The 25,953-nt window shown below is 41.0% G+C and overlaps 1 protein-coding gene and 1 pseudogene across 1 annotated transcript; both read left to right on the forward strand.

Annotated features, from left to right (window-relative positions):
• The first annotated feature begins 1,170 nt into the window (after window positions 1-1,170).
• LOC136548273 (putative leucine-rich repeat receptor-like serine/threonine-protein kinase At3g53590) lies at window positions 1,171-2,577 on the forward strand. The gene is made up of 2 exons (XM_066539867.1): window positions 1,171-1,737; window positions 2,227-2,577. Exons 1-2 carry the CDS (start codon window positions 1,171-1,173, stop codon window positions 2,575-2,577), a joined length of 918 nt encoding a protein of 305 aa, XP_066395964.1.
• A 1,115-nt stretch (window positions 2,578-3,692) lies between these two features.
• On the forward strand, window positions 3,693-23,295 carry LOC136548274 (MDIS1-interacting receptor like kinase 2-like; annotated as a pseudogene).
• The last annotated feature ends 2,658 nt before the right edge of the window (window positions 23,296-25,953 follow it).

Genomic DNA, 25,953 nt, shown 5'->3' on the forward strand with positions numbered 1-25,953 from the left:
TCAAGATTTGATACCCGAAGTTTAACAGAGAACCTCGGATCTTTGAAGATCAGTTACCTGATGTATTGGGACTATTTTTGATCGAGATGACTGTCAACAATTTGTAGGACTGTAGTTCTAAGGACAGCTCCAATGGTATCTTATAATCTAGCTCAAAGCATATTATTTCATACTTTAATAGAATAGAGAGAAAAATTAGCTCGTGATGAAGACTTAGGCTCATACGCATACTCCAAGACTATGTGAGAGTGTCATAGGGTTATCCATGTCATGAGTTATGTGATAAAAGTTAGTATCATTGAAAAAGTTGCCTTAGAGCTAGTAACAGCCTCCATGTCAAGCTGAATTTGGTTAACTTGGGTAACTTGAAGAAACTTATGAAAGTTAAAAGGCGATCTACATCTTTGTAGTTGACGACTTTTTCATTGAAAATAATTTATGATTCAAAAATTCTATTTGAAGTTCTCGTATTTTTTAATTAATTTATTTTGCAAAGACCAGAAGCGAAGTCGTAGGTCTTGACGAGATCTAAAGGTTTCTAGTTGAAACTTTTTTCATTGAATTTGTTTATGGCCTTAAATATTTTTTATAATATTCACTAGAGTGAATAAAAAAGAAACTATTTGCTATTCAATGACAACTGAGTGTGAGGAGTAATGTGCGAGACGTGGCAACCGCACGAGCGCGAAAAATCGCGTGACTGGAGGTTGTTTGGTTGGGCTTCTCGGGATTTTTTTTTTCTATTTGCTATTTTTTTGGGCTTGATTTTAGAATTTCTTGAAATGACAATCATCTCCGGTTGGTAGCACTAACTAACGATGATGTCATCGAGGAGCCAAAACCGATGGTGATGGAAGGTTATGAACCGGTGGTGTTGAAGATTTGTATAGTACTGGTCAATTACTTTCTTGATAGATCGAGTTTGGCCATCTTCACGTAATCTTAACAGATTGAGACTAGTTACTTTTTCCAATTGATGACCTGGCCACCACACGTAGCTTAGCTGACAAAAACGATATATATACATCCTATACTCTCCAGCATTGCTGTATACGTACTACGTTTGAGTTCATGCAGCAGCACACTCTAGACACAAATACCAATGCCACCTTCAGAGCTAGCTGTTAATCACAAAAGAAAGAAACAAAGAAACAAAGAAAACCACCAAATATGGCGACGATAGAGCTAATATTCTGCTTGTTGCTCCGTTGGTGCGTTCACTTCCTGCACGCGGACGCAGCTAGGCACCATCATGGAGGGCATCTCAGGTCCCAGATAGCGGCCCTCCTCCAGTGGAAGTCCGCCCTGCGGAACTCGTCGCCGGCGCTGGACTCGTGGCAGCAGGGGACGAGCCTGTGCAGCAGCAACTGGACGGGCGTGGTGTGCACCGCCATGCACCGTGGCCGCCGTGCGCCCCTTGCAGTGACCGAGATCTCCCTGCCAAACGCCGGCCTCGACGGCTACCTCGGTGAGCTCAACTTCTCGGCGCTCCCGTTCCTCACATACATTGACCTCACCTACAATAGCCTCCGTGGAGAGATCCCGCTGACCATCACCTCCTTACCAGAGCTCTCCCACCTCGATCTCAGCAGCAATTGGCTGAATGGAAGCATACCACCTGAGTTTGGCAACATGCCACACCTTAGCGGGCTGGGATTCTTCTCGAACAACCTCATAGGCCGTATCCCTGCATCCCTTGGGAACCTAACGACACTAGGGCCCAGTTTAGATCCGAAAGTTTTTGCAAAATGCAACTGTAGCGCTTTTCGTTGTTATTTAGCAATTATTATCCAATCATAGTCTAATTAAGCTTAAAAGATTCGTCTCGTGGATTTCGTCTAAACTGTGTAATTAGTTTTATATTTTATTTATATTTAATGCTTCATGCATGCGTCAAAGATTCGATATGACGGAGAATCTTGAAAAATTTGGTAAAATAAAGTGGAACTAAACAGGGCCTAGTTACCCTCATCACACAAAGCAACTTGCTCACTGGATCGATCCCTGAGGAGCTCGGGAAGCTCACCAATCTTGAAACGTTGGTCCTAAGCCAAAATGCTCTAAGCGGTCAAATACCAAAAATCTTTCTCAACTTGACCATACTAAATATCCTCTACCTTGGTTTTAACAATCTTTCAGGGCCCATTCCACACCAGATTTGTTTGCTTTCCAATCTAAGCTACCTAGATTTGCTTACTAACCTGCTAAGCGGCTCCATTCCTCCAGTGGAAGTCCACCCTGCGGAACTCGTCGCCGGCGCTGGACTCGTGGCAGCAGGGGGACGAGCCCGTGCAGCAGCAAACGGCCGCCATGCACCGTGGACGCCGTGTGCCCCTTGCAGTGACCAAAATCTCCCTTTCAAACGCCGGCCTCGACGGCTACCTTGGTGAGATCAACTTCTCAGCGTTCCCATTCCTCACACACATTCACCTCACCTACAATAGCCTCCGTGGAGAGATCCCGCTAGCCATCACGTCCCTACTTAAGCTCTCCTACCTCGATCTGGGCAACAACTGGCTCCATGGACAAATACCATCTGAGGCCATGTTTAGATTGCAAAAAATTTCAACTCGATGAATAGTAGCACTTTCGTCTTATTTGGTAAATATTGTCTAATCGTGGACCAACTAAGCTCAAAAGATTCATCTCGTGATTTCGAACTAAACTGTGCAATTAGTTATTTTTTTACCTACATTTAACACTTCATACAAGCAGCTAAAAATTGATGTGATGGAGAGAGAGTGAAAAAACTTAGAATTTGGAGGTGATATAAACAAGGCCTGAGTTGGGCAACATGGCAAGCCTTAGCCAGCTGGGACTCTGCTGCAACAACCTCACAGGCCGTATCCCTGCATCCCTTGGGAACCTAACGACACTAGTTGAACTCGTCACCGGACAAAACCTGTTCACCGGGCCAATCCCCGAGGAGCTCAGGAACCTGCCAGATCTAGAATTTTTGCACTTAGGCATCAACTTTATAAGTGGTCCGATGCCTCAAAGCCTTGGCAACTTGTCCAAACTAAACCTCCTCTACCTTTTCCGTAACAATCTGTCAGGGCCCATTCCAAATGAGATTAGTTTGCTTTCCAATATAAGCGAGCTGTTTTTAGACGCCAACCAGCTAAGTGGCCCTATTACACCGAGCATGGGGAACCTTACTACGCTAAACTTTCTTAGCCTCATTGAAAACCAGTTCGTCGGATCCATCCCTGCAGAGATTGGCGCTTTGGTGGATCTCCATGCCTTGTCTTTATCCGAAAACAAGATTTCAGGCTCCATCCCAGCAACTTTCACAATCCTCACAAGCATAAGAGACCTACGTCTTTTATCGAACAAGCTGCCAGGTCCTTTGCCATGAGAATTCGATAAAATTTACATACTTAACAGATGTCGATTTGGCATACAACTCTCTGTTAGGGGAACTGCCCTCTGATCTATGCAAAGGCGGGAATCTTCTTAGGTTCGACGTTACTAACAACATGTTCACTGGCACAATTCCTATAAGCCTTGAAACATGTAGGAGCTTGAAGATTCTTTCCCTTAGTGCCAACAAAATGACAGGAGATATATCATCTTTTGGGCCACATCCCCGACTTGTCAAAGAAAAGTTGGATAGAAACAATTTTTTCGAGTATTTCTCCAAAACCTGGTCTTCAAACACCAATTCGACCATTTTTGTTATGGAAGAAAACATGATAACAGGAAGCTTACCTCCCGAGCTTTCAAACCTTGGAAAACTAGAGGTACTTACAATACATGCCAACTACCTAACGGGCAGTATACCAGCAGAATTCAACAATCCTGCCAACCTGTACTTTCTCAACTTATCGCAGAACAAACTTTCAGGTAATATACCACCTGAATTTGGTCAGCTGCAAATTTTACAATACCTTGATATATCTGCAAATAAGTTGAGTGGATCAATACCACAAGAGCTTGGGAGTTGTACTATGCTAATATCCTTAAGGGTTAAAGACAACAACTTGAGTGGACCTCTGCCGATGACTATTGGTAATCTGGGAGGGCTACAGATGGTGTTGGATGTAAGCAGCAGCAAACTCACGGGCAAGCTACCTGTAGAACTTGGGAACTTGGTGATGTGGAGGAACTAAACCTTTCCCATAATCAGTTCAGTGGAAGCATTCCTTCCTCCATTGGTAGCATGGCTAGTCTGTCAACACTTGATGTGTCATACAACAACTTGGAAGGGCCTCTTCCAATAGGACAACTATTCCACAATGCCTCAGCAAAATGGTTCTGCCACAACAAAGGTCTCTGTGGTAATATCTCAGGCCTGCCCACATGCTCTTCAACTCCAATAAAGGAATGCCACAAAGCTAGAATTCACCACTTGGCCCTAGTTGCTTCTATCCCAGTGTGCATAGTTATTATTCTCTCAATTGTTGTGTTAGTAATGATCCTTCGCAAAAGGAAAAGACCTCAAATTACAACAGTTACAGATACAAGTGATGTTCTCTCGGTATGGAATTTTGATGGGAAACTAGTGTTTGAGGACATCACTAGGGTAACAGAAAATTTCAGCGATAGGTACCTCATTGGATCATGGGGTTTTGGCACAGTCTACAAGGCACAGCTTCGAGGAGGGACTTTAGTTGCGGTGAAAAAGCTTCACCCAACTGAAGAAGGGATTTGTGATGAGAATAGATTCCTTAGTGAAATTGAAGTGCTGACAAAGATACGGCATAGAAGCATCGTCAAGTTGTATGGATTTTGCTCCCATCCAAGGTACAAATTTTTAGTGTACGATTACATTGAGAGAGGAAACATTCACATTATCTTGGGAAATGAGGATCTTGCAAAGGAGTTGGTCTATGTCACACCCCAAAATTTCCGATTTTGTGTTGTGTATAGAAAACACTAAATAAAATGAATTATTTTAATATTTGGATAAAATTGACCAAGTTTAGTTTGAGCTAGCGCAAATTTAGTTATAGGAAAAATGTGAATTTTCAAAGTTTTCTAATTTTGATGGGCGTTTGGATGATGTGATGTTTGCTTGTTGCTTCTTTGTATGTTGAGAGTGAGCAAAGTCTTTAAAATGCGTTAGTAAGTCGATTTTTCTTCTCCGGCACGCCTTTATCTTTTTCTACAATCAAATTCTTTGTTTCTCAGCTCAAGATTTAGTTGGGAGCTTCCTAAAATCTTTTCATTGTAACGCAAATCATTCCATTCAGTTCCTCGTCCGTCAATCAATCTCTACAAACTTTTTGGAAAAATTTTCACCTTTTTCTAGAACTTGTTCCTACTTGTCTGTGAGCATAATTTAATTTTTAGATGCTCCAAATTATCTTATCATGGGCTCCAAATACTTTATTTGTGTTCTTCATGTTCCATAATGTCTTTGGGAATTTTCCCCGAATTTTCAGAGCTTTCGAAGTATTTTTCGTGGCTTAAATAATAATTCTAGACTTTTCTGGAAAATTTTTTTCCACGAAATTAATTAATTTCGAAAATAATAAATGTCTCTTTTTTTCAAAGCTCAAAGCCCATGTGCAATAATCCTAATAAATCCTAAAGGCCCATGTATTTATTTACTAATGTTCTTTAATGACTATTTAGGCCCATTAGTAAATGTGGAGGGTGCAACATCAATTAGTACCATATTGCTAGTTGATGTAGATGTGGAGAGTTTTTCTCCCTATAAATATGTATCGACCCCTTGGGCAAAGCACACCAAAACTACCATGAGAGGAGCCCCTAGTTTGGGAAATTTCTCGTGTAGTAAATTACATTTTTCTTCTTCTCTCGTCATCGCCGTCGCCGTCACCGCTGCGCTGCCTAGCCTGGCCATTCTCTCCTTCGTACAACAAGTCGAGCCCACCCCTGTGCAGCTGCTGTTGTCATGGCCGTGTGGTGGCTGTACGGGAGGCCAAAGGATGAAGATGAGGTAATTACAAAATTACCACCAGTTCGTAATATCATTGTCGTATATTCGTTTTAAGTCAGTTTCGAATCGTTCCAATTGCGTTAGATTCGTATCAATGTGATCTACATGCTAGTGTCTTCGTTTGTCATGTCAAGTGACTTTTATATATATGCTTAAATATTAATTTGACTAATATGCATGCAACTAGTTTTTATAAATAAAAGCAACATAATTATATACAATGCTCTTTTGCAAATAAGTTTTAACATGATTAGTTGCTAACATAAATATGTTTCTAAACTATAATATGTTTAGTCTAAACACACATCAAATTTGATTAGATGTTCTCACATGTCAGTTTGTATTTGCAAGTTAAAGTTGAATTGGCATAAATGATATCAAAATATTTATAAATAAAATATAATTAGCTTCAACTCAGTTTTTAAGTATAAATATGATTTGTTTAATCTAAATTAATGCTACTCACATAGTTTTTTCTAATTAACATAAATCAAGCTTATAGTCTTCTCTTTTTTTATAATATAAAACCATGTAGTCGTTTCTTTACAGCCGTAGTTCCGATTAGCATGCTTTTCGTGTCTGTGTGTTCGTAGCGACGTGTAGAACATCTTTAAAACCTTTTTACTTGTTGTTTCATATGTTTGGTGTACTGTTTTAATTTAGTTCTATTGTTTGCTTCGTGTATGATTGCATGGATGCTTGTGTGGTGCTTTATGATCATGTCCAGTCGGTGAGCTTTGCGTTCGTGATATAAAAGAAGTGGGTGATCCAGAAGAAGTCCTTTGAAGGTTATAATTCAATAGAAGAATGATCTAAGTTTAAGGCAACTATAGCATGGACCATCCTTGTTACCTATTCACCTTTAATCACTTAATTCATATTGCATGTGTCTACCTTGTTGCCAATAAAGATATCCTAGATATTTGATATCTTGTACCTTGACACCATGGGTGATTATGCATTGGGTAGTATTATGCTAGTGCTTAAGATGAATAACCATGATCTTGTAACTTGACTAATGGAATATGCAATAAACACTAAAAGATGTTTTTAGCAACATAGAACAAGGGGGCTAGAGCATTGGGTAGTTTCATGGTGCTCTAGATTCCTCCCCCTAAGCACTTATCTGTAAGTGGTCATCTGGGACTTACAGTACATGTAACACCCTAAAATTTGCCTCTTTTGAAAATAGGATTAAAATGATTTATTTGTGAAATTTTTTTATGCACATGAAATATAGGAAAATACAATTTTTCATTAAATTAAAATTTATCATAAGCTAGCAACATGTTTGAGCATACATGCCGATGCATTTGATTTATTTGGTTGAGTGGTTTTGATTTAAAATTCAAAATGGCTTGAAATGCTTTTAAAAAGAAATTAAAAATGGCTATGAAACAAAAGGAAAAAAAAAGAAAATAAAATTTGAAAATAAAAGAATTTAAAAAGGTGTAAAATTTATTTTTGGAGAACTTACCAAAATTTCTCAATTTTATTTGAATTAAAAAGTGTATTTCAAATCATTTTCGAATTTGATTTGGTTTGCATTTGGATTTGAATTTGGAAACAAAATGGAAAAGATTTGGAAAATGGAAAATTCCCTCTTCTCTCGATCTGGCCCGAGGCCCAACTTTTCTTTTTCTTTGCTCAGCGTCGGCCCGCTCTTTCCCCTCCGTAGGCTCGCTTCCACCGAAGCCTAGCTAGGCTGGCTTACCCGCATGGCGGCTCACTCGCATGGCCTCCTATTTTTCCACAGCGGCCCAGCAAGGCCGTGCAGCCGAGCCCCGCCATCTCCCGCTGACGTGTCTAGCCCACCGGTCAGTCGCATCTCCCACCTTGAGCCGTCCCCGTAATGGACTCTGCTACGCCGAAGGAGGCCGTGTCCGTTCCGCCCATGCTGCCTTCCGAGCTCGTTGCCTTGCTGTCCAAGCCGCGCTAGCCCCATAAGTAGCAAGCCTCCACGTCGTGCCGCCTACCCTGAGCCCCATCTCGCACCGCCCTTGGCCAAGCTAGCCTTGCGCCATCGACGGATCCCGCCGCATGAAGCTTGACGCCGCCAAACTACCTCGATCCTCTCCACACCGCTCCGCCCCATATAAGCCGCCCGCACCCCACCTCCCTTGCCTAATCCATTAGCGAGCCGCTGCATCACCCTAGCACCGTAGTCGCACGCCGCACCCTAGCGCCGCCGAGTCGTCGTTGCCCACCAAGCGAAGCACCATCGTCATCCGCTCCGCGCCGTCATACTTGGCCTTGGTGAGTCCGTCGTCGCCCCCTCCTTCTTCCCATGTCTTCAGTTTGTTCCGCCATGGACCGTAGGCCCTTAACTCATGTCGCCGACAAGCTTCTTAAGTCTAGCCTTGGCACCACCACCACTTACCTCGCCGTCGGCCGATCTCACCTGTCCGACTACATCTTGGTCGTCCAAATCTGATCGAACGGCCTCAATCGGAGGATACCCCTTCGCGTGGCCATTTTACTAAAGATCCCCTATGTATTTTAATAATTGAACCCATAGTCCAAAATGTTTTCCTTGAGTCTGTTTTCTTCTTTTGAAAGCGTACTTTGTTTCGGTTAGATTGAAAATACGTTTTCACTTATTTACAGATTTGCCACTGATTTTGTTTTAGCCATAACTTCTCCATTTTAACTCTGATTTGATCCGTTCAACTTGTGTTAGGTTCGTAATTTCATAATCTATATGTTCATACTACTGTTAAGTATGTTTTCAACTTTTGAAATTCGAGGGTAGATTTAATATATTATTTTAATAAAGGAAATCTTGTTTATTTTATATCTTCCACATTTTAGCTCCGTTTTGATCCATTCAAGTTGCGTTAGATTCATAGCAACGAGATCTACAAGTTAGTACCAGTGGTTACCATATTACTATTTCTGAAATTTCATGGTTGAAATCATATCTTGATTAATAATTATGCAACTGGGTTTTGTAAATAAAATATGATTTGTTTGACTTTAGTTTTACAATTCGATTCTAAATCTGACTTAATTCAATTTATATAAGATTTTATATAGATAAAATAAATGAAGCTCTGATTAGAGTGCTTCTCGCGACTGTGTGTTCGTAGCGATGCGTAGAATCATGTTTCAAACTCTTTCACTTATTTTTCTATGATTGGTGTACTATTCTAATATAGTTCTATTGTTTGCTTCGTGTATGGTTGTATGGATGCTTGTGTGGTGCTTTATGATTATGTCCAATTGGTGAGATATACGTGGTGATCAAGAAGAAGAAGAACGTTGAAGATTAAAATTTACCGAAGGATCGGTGTTTTAAGGCAAGTATAGCATGGGATCTTCCTTGTTGTCCTATACACCTTTAATCATTTAATTCATATTGCATGTGTCTACCTTGACTACCACTAAGGATTTCCTAGCACTTTGTTACCCTGTACCTTGATATCTTTGGGTTTTTGCATTGGGTAGTTTTGCAAGTGCTCAACTACAACCATGATCTTGTAACTTGACTAATGTATTATGCAATAAACACTGAAAGATGCTTTGTAGCAACATGGATCAAGGGGGCTAGAGCATTGGGTTGTTTTCATGATGCTTTAGATTCCTCTCCCTAAGGACTTATCTGTAAGTGATCATCCGGGACTTATAGTACAGCTGTGAGGGCTATATGGCTCTGGCTTTAGCTCAGTATAAGGACCTTTTCTAGCTTGTTAGTGGTTACCTTTATTGGCATAAGAATGGCTTGCCAAATCGGGTATAGTGCGCCTTCTATCCCCTTGTGTATAGGTTGCACGTCATTATACCATCGGGAATGGGGCTCTACATCTGTTTGCTGAGTGAATCTAATGGCCCTAACTTGTTAGACGAACCTTTGAAAGGCTTCATAGTAAACCCTGCCGACCTTCCTTGAAAGTGGGTCAAGAGATTAGCTACCTCGGGCGAAAGGGTAAATAACGACTCACAGTGAAAGTATACAACCTCTGCAGAGTGTAAAATTGATATATCTGCTATGCTCATGGTCACGAGCGGCCTTGGAACACTTACAGAATAGATGATCACTAATGGTTAATGATGATGAACGCAAATGATACTGATGATGAATATGCTCATTAATGATTACTGTTTATGCTATTCATTATTCATGTTTACCTGATCATGTGTTTATGGGCTTGTGATAAACTTGTTGCTACTCAATTACTAAAAGATGACTCATTAAAAGCTAATCGCAGTTAAACCAGTATCAGCCTTTTAAGCCTCATGAACCCCATGTTATATTTGTTGAGTTTGAAGGAGTTATGCTTGTGATCAACCAGTCAGTTGTCCCTGTAGAATTGGAGTCTTCACCCGAAGATCGGAGTTGTCTTTCCGCTGTCTATTATCTAAGGTTGTATTCTTTAGACTAATATGTTATATATTAAGCATTGTCTTTTGGTATTACCCTTATTTGTAGCTATATGTGAGATTTGACTTCCTAGGCTCACATATGGTGCGTATCTGGTTTTGTTCTTAAAACCAGGTGCTACAGTCTGGCAGAAGCGAGTTGCCATTGCAAGAGATATGGCTCAACACTAGTAGAGAACAGACCTTTGATCCTCGGCTAAAATGGGCTCTAGTCCTGGAAATTTGTGCGCCTGGGACTAGAGATACCTTTAGTCTCGGTTGGTGGCTCCAACCAGGACTAAAGGTCCCTACCCAACGGCTACTGCGCCAGACAGAGGTGGTAGGTACCTTTAGTCCTGGTTGGAGCCACCAACCGGGACTAAAGGTATACTTTTACTTCCGGTTGGTGGCTCCAACCAGGACTAAAGGTCTACTCCTGGGCCGTGGCTGCGCCCAGGGTTGGAAAGTTACCTTTAGTCCCAGTTGGAGCCACCAACCGGGACTAAAGGTCCCCCCTTTATATCCTGGCCATCTCCTTCCTCCTCGAGCCCGAGCTCAGCACATTTTGAAGCTCACTGCAGTAGTGTTCTTGCTTCCTCCCTCCCTCCATTGTTCCTCCATCCATTCTTCGATTCCTCCGTCGATTTCTTTGATTTCTCCGTCGATTCTTTAGTTGTAAAGGTTACCAATCTCATACTCTCATTTTTCACCATTGTCTTATCTCATTTTGTTCACTATATATATATATGGTTCTCTATTGTGGTTTTTTCATTTGTAAGCAATTTGAGCTCAAAATCACTTCAAGCTTGCATATTTACATGAAAGAAGGTTAAAGTAGCTAGTTGAACTTGCGGACCGTGTTCATCTCGGCGACCATGTTCTCTGCCGAGCGGTAACGGACGTTAAGGAGGAGCTTTGATTCTACGAGAGAGAGCGGCAACAGTCGTGGAAGACCGTGTTCCCTTCCTTGTAGAATCAAAGCTCTTCCATGGCAAGTACGGTGCCGTCCGGTGGAGAAATGCTTGCCGAGATGATCACGTAAGCAAGTTCAACTAGTACGGATGGTTATTTATTCACATGTCCCGATATCATCGCAGTAGTCTGTCAATCACCGTACTTTTTATTTTAACTTTTTATGAAATGAAAAACTTAGAAAATAGTTAGAAAATTATAGAAAATCCGTACTAGTTGAACTTGCGGACCGTGTTTAGCTTGGCGAGCATGTTCTCTGTCGAGCGGTAACAGACATCAAGGAGGAGCTTTGATTCTACGAGGGAGAGCGACAACGGTCGTGGAAGACCATGTTGCCTTCCTCGTAGAATCGGAGCTCTTCCTTGACCAAGTACGGTGCCGTCCGGTGGAGAAATGCTCGCCGAGATGACCACGTAAGCAAGTTCAACTAGTACGGATGGTTATTTATTCACATGTCCCGATATCATCGCAGTAGTCTGTCAATCACCATACTTTTTATTTTAACTTTTTATGAAATGAAAAACTTAGAAAATAGTTAAAAAATTATAGAAAATCCGTACTAGTTGAACTTGCAGACCGTGTTCAGCTCGGCGAGCATGTTCTCTATCGAGCAGTAACGGACATCAAGGAGGAGCTTTGATTCTACGAGGGAGAGCGACAACGGTCGTGGAAGACCGTGTTCCGTTCCTCGTAGAATCGGAGCTCTTTCTTGACCAAGTACGGTGCCGTCCGGTGGAGAAATGCTCGCCGAGATGATCACGTAAGCAAGGTCAACTAGTACGGATGATTATTTATTAAAACATATTTTTGAGCTATAGTGTATAAAAAAATGAGTATAGAGATATAGATAATTTTATAGTTTCTTAATTTTATTTGTTTATAAAATAAGAAATTTATAGTGTATTAAAAATGAGTATAGAGAGAAGATGGCAACTGCTTCATTGTTTAGAGATATAGATAATTTTATAGTTTAGAATTTTATTTGTTTATAAAATGAGAAATTTATAGTGTATTAAAAAATGAGTTTAGAGAGTAGATGGCAACTGCTTCTGGGTCCTCGGCCTCTCATGGGTTTCCAAAGCGACTTAGGCCGGGCCTCCCTCTCATTCCATGCGGCAAGTGTCGTGATGAGACGAAGATTGTGATGGAGTACCGAGTGAAGAAGGAGGGTCCCAACAAGGATCATATCTTCTACAAGTGTCCGGATCGCAATGTGAGTTATTTTATCGTATTTAATGATTATGGTTAGTTTATACCTATTTTCATGTTGGTTGTGATTAAAGTTCTAATTTTTTGTTTTAATTTCAGTGGGATGGTAGTGGACGATGTTTAGGCTTCTACTGGGAGAAAGAGTATGTTGAACTCGTGCAAAAATATCTTGCACAACAGGCAGATACGGCGGCTAATGAGGCAGTGATCTAGCCGAAGAAGCCCAAAGATGTTGCACAATCAGGGGATCTGTCTGTTTTAGTTGAGATTGGTCGTGAAATCCTTGTGCTCCTGAAATATATTTTAGCTTTAGTTCTTTTAGTTGTAGTTGGGCTTGTCTACATTGTAGCGATGCTTTCATAAATTTGTACCATTTGTGGTGGCACACATGTTGTATAAATAATTAATTATGATCTAGGTTTTAATATGGTATTTATGTCAGGTAATGCAGATGAGCCGGCATTGGATGTACAATGCTGATCGCCGCTCCCAAGAGTTCATTAACGGCGTGTATTCTTTGTTACGTGCGGCCGAGGCAAACAAACACGACGATTTCATGTGCTGCCCATGTGTCATATGTAAGAATACAGTGGAATATCCTTGCTCAAGGACTCTTCATTCACACTTGTTCAAGTCGGGTTTCATGCCAAACTATATTTGTTGGACGAAGCACGGAGAAACCGGCGTTGTAATGGAAGAAGGTGAAGAAGAACAATGGGACGACAATGATATTATTCCCGATGGTGCGTGCTTCAATGATACTGCAATAGGAGAAGCTGAAGAAGAGGTAGCCACAGAAGATGAGCCTGTTGATGATCTTTGTCAGGTCATTCATGACGCACAAAGAGAATGTGAAAGTGAAAAGGAGAAGATCAAGTTCGAGCGGATGCTAGAAGATCACAACAAATTGTTGTACCCAACTTGTGATGCCAGGCAGAAAAAGTTGGGAACCACACTAGAATTGCTGCAATGGAAGGCAAAGAATGGTGTATCTGACAAGGGATTTGGAGTGTTACTAAAAATCCAAAAGAAGATGCTTCAGAAGGACAATGAATTGCCCGCCACTACCTACGAAGCAAAACAAGTAGTCTGTCCTATGGGACTAGAAATCGAGAAGATACATGCATGTCCTAATGACTGCATGCTGTACCATGGCAAAGAGTATGAGAAATTGGATGCATGCCCGGTATGCCATGCATCACGGTATAAGATCAGACGAGATGACCCTAGTGATGTTGAGGGCGAACGTCCGCGGAAGAAAATCCCTGCCAAGGTTATGTGGTATGCTCCTATAATACCACGCTTGAAACGTCTGTTCAGAAACAAAGAACATGCAAAATTGTTGCAATGGCACAAAGAAGACCATAAGGTAGACAATATGTTGAGACACCCTGCTGATGGGTCCCAGTGGAGAGCAATCGACAGAGAATTCCCGGAGTTTGCAAATGATGCAAGAGACTTAAGGTTTGCTTTAAGTACAGATGGTATCAATCCTTTTGGAGAGCAGAACAGTAGTCATAGCACTTGGCCTGTTACTCTAAGTATCTACAACCTTCCGACTTGGTTATGCATGAAGCGAAAGTTCATTATGATGCCTGTGCTCATCCAAGGCCCGAAGCAACCTGGCAATGACATCGATGTGTACCTGAGACCATTTATTGATAAACTTCTCATTTTGTGGAATAAAGAAGGTGTACGTGTGTGGGATGAGTACAAACAGGAACACTTTAATCTACGAGCATTATTGTTCGTAACAATCAATGATTAGCCTACTCTAAGTAATCTTTCAGGACAGTCAAACAAGGGATATAATGCATGCACACACTGCTTCGGTGATATTAGAGGTGTATTCTTAAAAAAATGTTGAAAGGTCGTGTACCTTGGCCATCATCGATTTCTTTCTACAAATCACCCCGTAAGAAAGAAAGGCAAGCATTTTAAAGGGAAGGCAGACCACCTGACCAAGCCTCGCAACCGAACCGGTGAGGATGTACTCGATATGGTCAATGATGTGAAAGTCGTCTTTGGAAAAGGACATGGCAGCCAACCTGTTCTGAACGACGCTAACGGTCACGTACCCATGTGGAAGAAGAAGTCCATATTTTGGGACCTACCCTATTGGCAAGTCCTAGAGGTCCACAGCTCGATCGATGTGATGCACCTGACGAAGAATCTTTGTGTGAACCTGCTAGGCTTCATGGGTGTGTATGGAAAGCCTAAGGACACATTTGAAGCACAACAGGACCTACGTTGTTTGAGAGAAAGAGACAACCTACATCCAGAGAAGACAGATGATGGACGCCATTACTTACGTCCTGCTAGCTACACTCTAAGCAAAGAGGAGAAGGAAATCATGTTTGAATGCTTAAACAACATCAAGGTACCATCTGGATTCTCCTCGAATATAAAGGGTATTATAAATGTGCCAGAGAAGAAATTCTGTAACTTAAAGTCCCATGACTATCACATTCTCATGACGCAATTACTTCTAGTTGCATTAAGAGGAATTCTACCTCCAAATGTACGTCTAGCCACCGTGAAGCTATGTGCATTCCTCAATGCAATTTCTCAGAAGGCAATTGATCCAACTGATCTAGCTAAACTACAGAATGATGTGGTTCAATGTCTTGTCAGCTTTGAGTTGGTGTTCCCTCCTTCCTTCTTTGATATCATGACACACCTCCTAGTTCACCTAGTCAAGGAGATTTTCATTCTCGGTCCTGTGTTCCTACACAACATGGTCCCCTTAGAGAGATTCATGGGAGTCCCGAAGAAATATGTTCACAACCGTGCTCGCCCAGAAGGAAGCATCGCCAAGGGCTATGGAACAGAAGAGGTCATTGAGTTCTGTGTTGACTTTATTCCCGACCTTGACTCGATTGGTGTTCCTGAATCGAGACATGAGGGGAGACTAAGCGGAAAGGGGACACTAGGGAGGAAAACATATATTGGTATGGAGGATGATTATTTCAATAAAGCGCACTACACAGTTCTACAGAACTCCTCTTTGGTAGATCCGTATATTGAAACACACAAGGATCTCTTATGATCCGAGTTTCCAGGGAAGACTGAAGCTTGGATTACGCGTAAGCACATGGAAACTTTTGGTGGTTGGTTGCAAAAAAAATATCAAGGTGATGAGAGCATCCATGAGCAACTGTATTTATTGGCTATGCAACCATCATGGCATATCGTAACATACAAAGGGTACGAGATAAATGGGAACATATTCTACACAGTAGCCCAAGATAAAAGGAGTACCAACCAAAATAGTGGTGTCCGCATAGATGCCACAGACCCGAATGGGAATAAGCAGACATATTATGGCCGCATAGATGAAATATGGGAACTAGAATATGCACCTACTTTGAAGATCCCATTGTTCAAGTGCCAATGGGTCAAGGTGACCGGAGGCGGGGTAACAGTAGACAATGAGTATGGAATGACAACAGTAGACCTTAGTAATATTGGGTACAAAGATGAACCATTCGTCCTTGCCAAGGATGTGAATCAGGTGTTCTAAGTCAATGATATGTCTACCAAACCAAAAAGAGGGAAAAACAATAATGACTCAACCAAAGAGTCAAAGCGCCACATAGTTTTTCAGGGAAAAGAGTCATCGTGGGAATCGAGGACAAGTCGGACATATCAGAAGATTATGAAAAGTATGACCGAATTCCGCCCTTCAAAGTGAACAAAGACCCTAGCATCTTGGTAAATGATGAGGACACTCCATGGTTACGACGCGATCATAACCAAGGGACATACATAAAGAAGAACTTCACTGCTGTGCCCACTTGATGATATAGTGATTTAATGTAGTGTGTGTTTGAGATATTATGTAATAATTGTGAATTCAGATGTTTATTATGTTGTGTTTCAAATTCAATCAATGTTTGATTTGGTGGGATTTCTCTCTCGAAAAGTAAAATTAGGATATTGAGTGATGAAAAATTAAAATATTAACGTTAAAATGATGTGAAAACAAATTTCCTGTCCAAAACCAATAATTTTAATAATTTTAATTAAACACTACATTTTTGCATTAACGAAATAATAAATATTAGTTACATTATGTTTTACAATTATAACAAAAAATAAAAAAGTTAGGTTATAGATTTTTCCTATGTGCAATAAAGAAAAAGAAAATCCATATTTTTAACAAAATAATTTTATGCCTTTTATTTAATTTACTATGTATTTAACAAGAAAATCCATATTTCTATTAAAAAAGTCTGCTCAAAACAGGCGGAAAACGAAACTGCAGGCCACCTTTACTTTGTGGCCCGCCAAAAAAAACCCTTTACTCCCGGTTCGTAACACGCACCAGGAGTAAAGGGACCTTTACTCCCGGTTGGTAACGTGCACCGGGAGTAAAGACCCTTTACTCCCGGCTGGTGGCTGGCACTGGGAGTAAATCTCCTTGGTATATAACCGCCAGCGCCTGGCGCAGATCGATCCGCTCCTCTTCTTCCTCGTCGAACACTGCCGCCCTCTTCTTCCTCGTGCCGCCGTCCGTTCGCCTTCCGTGACACCGCCGCCCTCTTCTTCCTCGTGCGGCCTCCACCGCACGCGCCCGTGGCCCTCCTCCACGCACGCCCGTGGCCCTCCACCGCGCCCTCCTCCGCGCGCGTCCAAGGCCCTCCACTGCCGAGCTCGAGGTGATTAGTTCATCTCTCTGTACATTCTCAGACGGTGGAAAACTTCAAAAAATGTTATATTTTGCTGTGATACCGAATATAGATATTCTAAAGTAAATTACAAATGTCCTAGATTTTATATACGCAAATATCATATAAAAATGAAGGAAAACTTCAACGTTTCTTCATTTGTGAACTTTGAATATACAGATATAATATATTAATATTGCTAAAGTAATATGAGCATTACATATTTTTCGGGAAGACTATCTTCAAACTTTATATCATAGCATCAGAGACGAAGTACTGTGCCTATAGAAGAAGAAAATAAATTCTTATCATTTCGGAAATAGTAATGGTTATATTAGCAATAAGACACATATACTTACATTTCATAATGACTTATACTTACATTATCAGCATAGAATTTTCTTATATGATGAATGACTACATGGTTCACATGGTACATAGGATCACAACACGCACCGACACCGCCCCGGCCCGCCTCACGTCATCGTCGTCAGCACGCCGGCCCACCTCACGTCGTCGTCGTCAGCACACCGGCCCCCGCGCCAACACATATATATACATCATTTGTATTCATATGCATGTATATATACATCGCGGAGCACCGCCGCCCTCGTTCGCCCATGCGTTTCTATGTATACGGCGGAGCACCGCCGCCCTCGTTCACCCATGTGTACAAACATATATACGGCGGAGTGGAGCACCGCCACTCTTGTCACACCGCCCTCTCTCGTGGCCTAGTCGATCAACATTCGTATTATCGTTATCGTTAACGCTAAACAATCACACCAGGGCGAACCGCGCTGTTGATGTCACCGACATGGTTCGCCCTAGTCACCGACGCAATTCGCCCTCGACCGTTTATGTATAGCCCTAATTCTCCCTGGTGTGGCGAATTGCGTCCGTGACCGAGGGGCAAGATTTAATAATGCATATTGTTCATAGATTTTACGCATGTAAGCAAAGATTTAACGTACTATATATTGGTTTTGTTTTTTGAAGCTAGATGGCCGACCCGAGAAACATGGATGAGGAGGAGTTGATGATGAATTTGATCAACACTAGCACTCAAGTTGCCGGCGATGATGGTGCTAACAATAACGTGCAAGAGGATGCAGATGACGGGAGTCAGTACTTAGCTCTTGAACAAAATGAGCAACAACATATTGGCCAAGTATATATTTTTTATTATTAGCTATATATATTATCATATGTCTTATGTGTGCTCATGACATTAAAAATAATGTTTATGTTTTGTAGCCCTCTGGATCGACATCAACAACTACAACGAAGAGTAAAAATGTTCGAGGTCCCAAAAAGCCATTGGAGGGCCGCTTCATCATTTCGGAGTTCAATGTGGATACAGGTGAACCGGGGGGGGGGGCAAATAAAACGAAATTCGTACACCACAGTGGTTATCATGTACGGGACCGGCTCCCGATCAGTACCCGCGAATGGAAGAAGACCAATGCTCCTCATATCAGTTTTGTCTCCGATCATGACAAGACGTTAATTTGAAATGATGTCTTGGAACATTTCACGCTCCAAACAGATGGTTATGGTGATATAATAGATGGTGATGAATTGAAGGAGCGAGTTAGGGATTGGGCAATGAAGAAGATGGCCACCCAATTTCAGACTTGGAAGAAACACTTATACACGACGTATGTCAAGAAGAACATAGCACCAGATTTTACTGTCCCAGGCCCGATCTCAAAGCAGAGGCCCTATTGGGATGAGTTTGTACAGTACAAGACGTCGAAAGAGGGTGTGAGTCGGGTGATAAAGAACCAATGTGATGCCCAATAGAAGACATACCACCATAACTTGGGATCAGGTGGCTACCCGACTGCCATGAAGAAGTGGAACAAAATGGAAGCAGACCTTCTTGCCAAGGGTATCACATCAGAATCACTCGAGTGGGGAGAGCGTGCAAAGAATTGGTTTTTCGCACATGGGGGAACACTGGACCAGGAGATAGGGAAGTGCGTTTATGGCGCAAGACTGCAAGAAGCAGCAGAAAGATTGTTTTATGCTCAGAGAGCTACTGCTTGTGGTGCGTTCAGGCCTAACAGAGGGAAGGATGAACTCACATACACCATCGGGACTATTGAACATGGTGGCCGAACTAGAGGCAAAGGAAGTGTCTCATGGGAGCATGGATTCCCTTAGGATAGACCTTCCTACAGAAGCTGCCAGAGAAAGAAGGAAGAAGAGGCACAACGGCTCCAGAGGTTGGAGGAAGCGGTGCGTGAAGCACAGGAGTGGGAAAAACCTTGAAGCGAGAATGCAGGAGGAAATCAGAAGGCAAGTGCAAATAGCAGTGAGTGCAAGCAAGCAGACATCAGAGCCAGGAATCAACATTAGCCAATCTATTCAGTTGAAAAGCAGCTGCGCTTCCACAGAGATACCAAATCAAGGGGACACAGGACTGCGCTTCCCTGTGGATGACGTCACTGAACCTTTTACATCGTGTGAGCTACACATTCCGAAGGGGAATTCCACAATCAAGGTGGCTATCGGTCTTGTTAATCCTATCGACCAAACCAAGACACCAAGGATTCATGGGAATATAATCCAAGAAGGATATGCTACCATCTCAGTAGATAAAGCCGAAAAGGTTTTAGTGATTTGCCTCTTGACATTCCTAGAGGAAGATGGCGAGAAGACTGTAGGAGAAGTAGAGAAGACATTCATTCTATGGCACAAGCGCTACATCATCATTCCTGGGATGTCGCCTCCACCTCCTCCTGAACTACCTCACCATAGGTGCGGATGAAAACACTACATCATTAATTTATATTGGCTTAAATAATTAACAATCTGCTCATAATAATATGTCATTCCTTTTTTTGTAGCAGATCCTCCCCCAACCTAAATCCAATTGTTCAATCGCCAGATCATCATAGTGCTCTGTACGATGACAATGTGTTGGAAGGCGAGGCTGCATTCACACCATCTCCAAGGAGGTCTCCAACGCCATAGCCGCCACCTCCAAGGAGGTCTCCAACGCCGCTGCCACCACCTCCAAGGAGGTCTCCAACGCCTCCCCCGCCCCCGCCAACCAAGAAGCCAAGTACCAAGAGGCTAGCCCCGCAAATGAAGAACCAGTCCCCGCCGGCAAAGAAAGCCACCGTGAAACCAAGGGCTATTCCCAAAATAATATCTGAACAGAAGGAAGAAGTATCTGATGCATATAAAAAAGATATGTCCAGATTCTATGACAAACTTAAAAAGAATCAAGAAGCAAGGAGAAACCCAGAGAAACTGTACTTCTTCGTAGCTCTAGATATTCTTAGAAAAAAGGTGGCTCCTTACCAGCAACAACAGCGAGAATCTCGTAAGCCGTCCAAATCAACGTTAACGGACTATGACCGCACTCTCACCAAGTCAATTGAGGCGGCACAGAAAAAGAAGCGGGCAGGGAAAGGAGTTGCACAACTCGGACAACAATTGCACCAATCAGTCCCCCCGCTAGTTGTTGGTAATGAATATGGTTCGAATTTAGGATTAATGCATCAGGCAAACATACCTCCAGATGTCGATTTGGATCACCTTGGTGAATTTATTGATGAGATTGGTCTCGACCTTTACCAGATGTTTGGTGATGGAAACATTGAGAGTGCGGCAGAGGTTGATATTTGGAAGAAAAAATTTGTACTAGGCCAGAGTCTATACAACCCTCAAGCCTTATCTGATCTAGGGACACAAATGTACCTGCTAAACAAGTGGTACATGCAGGCATCTACCGGTGGAGACTTCTGTGTTGGTGTCAGAATTAGAGACGAACATTGGTTCCGTGGCGATGATGTTATGTATGTTGACTTTGTAGAATTTCATCAACTATGCCACCTGACCTCTCTGGACAAAGTTATCATTAGCTGCTATTGCCTGTAAGTAATAATTCTTTCGATCTATTATTAAACTCATCATATGTGTATATATGCATATAAATTATCCTAACAAGTACTATATATATGCAGATTTACAATGATAGAGCTCAGAAAGGAAGGCTGCAATGAACTTGGTTTTGTTGATCCCCATATAGTATTCAAAGACCCAGTTACTCCAAAGACTAATTGGAAGTCTGAGTCAGAGAGTAACATCATGAACTTCTTAGTGAACCAACGCCACAAGAAGGATATACTCTTTTCCTACAACTTCAAGTGAGTATTAATAATGTCGATCATCCTTAATGGCTCATATGTTGATTCTAGTTAATTAATGAGTGTCATGCGTTATATCCTATAAACACATGCAGCAATCACTGGATATTGATGGACATCGATCTGGTGAAAAGTCACTTGATAATCTATGACTCGATGAGAAAACCACAACAAGACTACCAAGATATGATAGATATTATTCAGAGATAATTTCAGTATCTCTAGCAACTATATATACACACAAACATGATGATTAACTATATCTGATGACGTGGCAAATTTTTTATTGGGCAGTGTTTGGAAAACCTTTATTGAGAAGCAACACATGGAAAAATGCAAAGCGCCACTGAATATAATCCATTTGAAAGTAAGTCCCTTGAATCGCATCATCTTTATTAATTAAACATATAGCTTTCACCAGATTGGATGACAAATCTTTTTCTCGTAAAGTGGTGTCTGAGACAGGAACGGGGGAACAACTACTGTGGTTACTATGTTTGCAAATTTATCAAGGTGGTCTCCCAAAGAACTCCTACAGAGAGACTCAAAGTACGTTAAAAATAAACTATATATTCATTTAATTATTATTATTGATTGTGTTACTATGTCTTTATATATATATGTACATATATTAATTTATTTTTCTTTAATTCAAACCTGTAGGCTCGATGGTTGGAGGAAAAGGTCATACGGCAAGACCAAATCAAAGCAATTCAAGAGTCTATAGCCAGATTTTTTAATGAGCAGGTCATCGATTCCAAGGGCGAGTTCTACTTCGACCCAACACTGCCATTGAAGCCAAGCTAGAGGATGAGAGGAAACTTGTTATATCACAACAACTGTAATGCAATCTTTTGTAATATATGCACATGAAATAATATAATGTAAAATACACATATGCATGCATGCATGTAAATATATATATGATGCATGCATGCATATATATATATATATATTTCTATGCTTGAATCGTGTAATTTAATACGTTCATTGTGCTTGAACCGAAACATACTATACGCGCGTATAAATGTATAATTAGCAGCATACAATACGACTTCGAAAATCTATTTTGAAAAGAAAACAAAAAAATGAAAAGAAAAGAAAAAAGAAAAAAAACCTTTAGTCCCGGTTTGTATTACCAACCGGGACTAAAGGGTGCCGACCATCATGGCATGTCAGGAGGCACCTTTAGTCCCGGTTGGTGTTACCCACCGGGACTAAAGGTCCCCCTTTAGTCCTGGTTTCTGACCCGGGACTAAAGGACCACCCTTTAGTTCTGGATGCTTGCTCCCGTGTGGGGAACCGGGACTAGAGGGGGTTCCCCACCGGGAGTAAAGCTTTATTGTCTACCAGTGCAAGCTATCTACTACTTGCACCATGAATGCAACCCACCGATAATCCATCGTGATATAACAAGCGACAACATCTTGCTGGATGCAGCTTTAAAGGCTTATGTTTTAGATTTTGGAAAAGCAAGGATGCTCAAACCATATTCATCCAACCGGAGTGAACTAGCTGGAACATATGGATATATAGCACCTGGTATGTGGTCAGTTAGCTTTTTCTTTCATATAGCAAATATATTCATGTTACGATTTGCAAATATGAAAATTTCACTTTGTTTTGTCACTATGTTTGACTGTTGTCAGTTGCTTTATTTTGATGTAGAGCTTTCTTACACACCAGTGGTGACAACAAAATGTGATGTCTATAGTTTTGGTGTCGTCGTGTTGGAGATTGTGATGGGAGATACCCCAGAGAGCTACAGTCCATTGCTTCCTTGCAACAGCATCATCTTGCAATAGAGGATATGTTGGACCAACGCTTATCATCACCAACAATGGTGGAGATGAAAGAAATCTCTTTGCTTGTCGAAGTTGCATTTGCTTGCCTGCAACGTTCTCCTCAGTTCAGGCCAGAAATGCAGGACGTCTATCAGAAATTGGCTCTCCACAAACCACCTTCTGTCTCACCTTCTCATGCACATACACGTGAAGAAACAATCGATGGATAAGTGTAAGTTCATCTATGTTGTGTCAAGCATTTCAAAGTGTGTACATACTGTACAGTGGAAGATATAAAAGCACCTGTATTGAATAATAGCCCCAAAGGGAGGATATATCAGTATATAATATCTCCCGTATAAATGCGAGGGTGCAATAGTGTTACATTTCAGTATAATTTACCAATGCGCACTGGATGTTGATGGGCTACCTAAACAACTCTAGTATGTTCAGATTTATGTGTTCAGGATGTTGATTATGTACCTTTCATGAACAATTGCATTGTTGGGATTAGCTTGACAGATTCAGTAAAATTCAGACATAAGCTAATGAAACCACATGAAGGTACAGAAATGCAAAGAGACACATGTAGAAGGTTATAACCATAGGGAGAAGACTTGCCCATCTTTCAGTGATGCAGAACAAAGAGGCCAAGATGATAGAAGGTTATAAAAGCCTCCTCTCACAAGACACAAGTACTATGTCTGGTGATGAAAAAGGTGGCAAGTTGCTGCCCTGAAGTGTTTCAGGAATAGGTTATTTCCTGAAAGTATCTAACAGGTATAATTCTCCCTGCTTGTCTACTTTAACGTGGACTATTGGTATTTCATTCCTAAGCCTGTTCATCTCTATGGTTATAGGTGTGGAGTTGTCTGATCAAAGAAGCACCAGCTGAGTGTGTTCTTTGCTCCCATTACTAAATGATCAATGTTACCCCACTCCATGGTTCTTATTTTGGCTTGCGCTGCCAGTGTGCTGTGTGAGCTAATATATGATATGTATGCATTCAGCTATAGGACCACCACTATTGGCCTTGATGGTTTAGCCAACAATAGTCAGAAGTGGACAATTGTGAAACTGTCATGTATGAAACCTGATGTCGAGTTATCTACCTAGCTTACTATTCACTGGTAGAGAACCGAGCTTTACTCCCGGTGGAGAAAACCACCTCTAGTCCCGGTTCCCCACCCGGGAGCAAGCATCCGGGACTAAAGGGGGGTCCTTTAGTCCCGGGTCAGGAACCGGGACTAAAGGAGGACCTTTAGTCCCGGTGGATAACACCAACCGGGACTAAAGGTGCCTCCTGACATGCCACGATGGCCGGCACCTTTAGTCCCGGTTGGTAATACGAACCGGGACTAAAGGTTTTTTCTTTTTCTTTTCTTTTCATTTTTTTTGTTTTCTTTTCAAAATAGGTTTTCGAAGTCGTACTGTACGCTGCTAATTATATATTTATACACGCGTATAGTATGTTTCGGTTTCAAGCACAATGAACGTATTAAATCACACAATTCAAGCATAGAAATATATATATATATATATATATATATATATATATATATATATATATATATATATATATATATATATATATATAGGGAGAGGCTATTCAGTAGCCGGCTACAAAATAAGTTATTCTGTAGCCACCTCCATTTACTATAATTTTATATACTAATTTACCATAATGTCAATACATATTTACGATAGTTGGGTTACTATAACACATGGGGATATTTACCATAACATTGTATTAAACCACTTAGTAAGGAGTTACTATAATCTCGTAAATTAACATAGTAATTATCATAACTCAAAGTGGCTACAGAATAAGTTATTCTGTAGCCAGCTACAGGATAGTAGTTCTATATATATATATATATATATATATATATATATATATATGCATGCATGCATCATATATATATTTACATGCATGCATGCATATGTGTATTTTACATTATATTATTTCATGTGCATATATTACAAAAGATTGCATTACAGTTGTTGTGACATAACAAGTTTCCTCTCATCCTCTAGTTTGGCTTCAATGGCAGTGTTGGGTCAAAGTAGAACTCGCCCTTGGAATCGATGACCTGCTCATTAAAAAATCCGGCTATAGACTCTTGAATTGCTTTGATTTGGTCTTGCCGTATGACCTTTTCCTCCAACCATCGAGTCTACAGGTTTGAATTAAAGGAAAATAAATTAATATATGTACATATATATATATAAAGACATAGTAACACAATCAATAATAATAATTAAATGAATATATAGTGTATTTTTAATATACTTTGAGTCTCTGTAGGAGTTCTTTGGGAGAGCACCTTGATAAACTTGCAAACATAGTAACCATAGTAGTTGTTCCCCTGTTCCTGCCTCAGACACCACTTTACAAGAAAAAGATTTGTCATCCAATCTGGTGATCCGGTGAAAGCTATATGTTTAATTAATAAAGATGATGCGATTCAGGGGACTTACTTTCAAAGGGATTACATTCAGTGGCGCTTTGCATTTTTCCATGTGTTGCTTCTCAATAAAGGTTTTCCAAACACTGCCCAATAAAAATTTGCCACGTCATCAGATATAGTTAATCATCATGTTTGTGTGTATATATAGTTGCTAGAGATCCCAAAATTACCTCTGGATAATATCTATCATATCTTGGTAGTCTTGTTGTGGTTTTCTCATCGAGTCATAGATTATCAAGTGACTTTTCACCAGATCGATGTCCATCAATATCCAGTGATTGCTGCATGTGTTTATAGGATATAACGCATAACACTCATTAATTAACTAGAATCAACATATGAGCCATTAAGGATGATCGACATGATTAACACTCACTTGAAGTTATAGGGAAAGAGTATATCCTTCTTGTGGCGTTG

The sequence above is a fragment of the Miscanthus floridulus genome, chromosome 4, assembly GCF_019320115.1.
Source record: "Miscanthus floridulus cultivar M001 chromosome 4, ASM1932011v1, whole genome shotgun sequence".
Classification (NCBI taxonomy): domain Eukaryota; kingdom Viridiplantae; phylum Streptophyta; class Magnoliopsida; order Poales; family Poaceae; genus Miscanthus; species Miscanthus floridulus.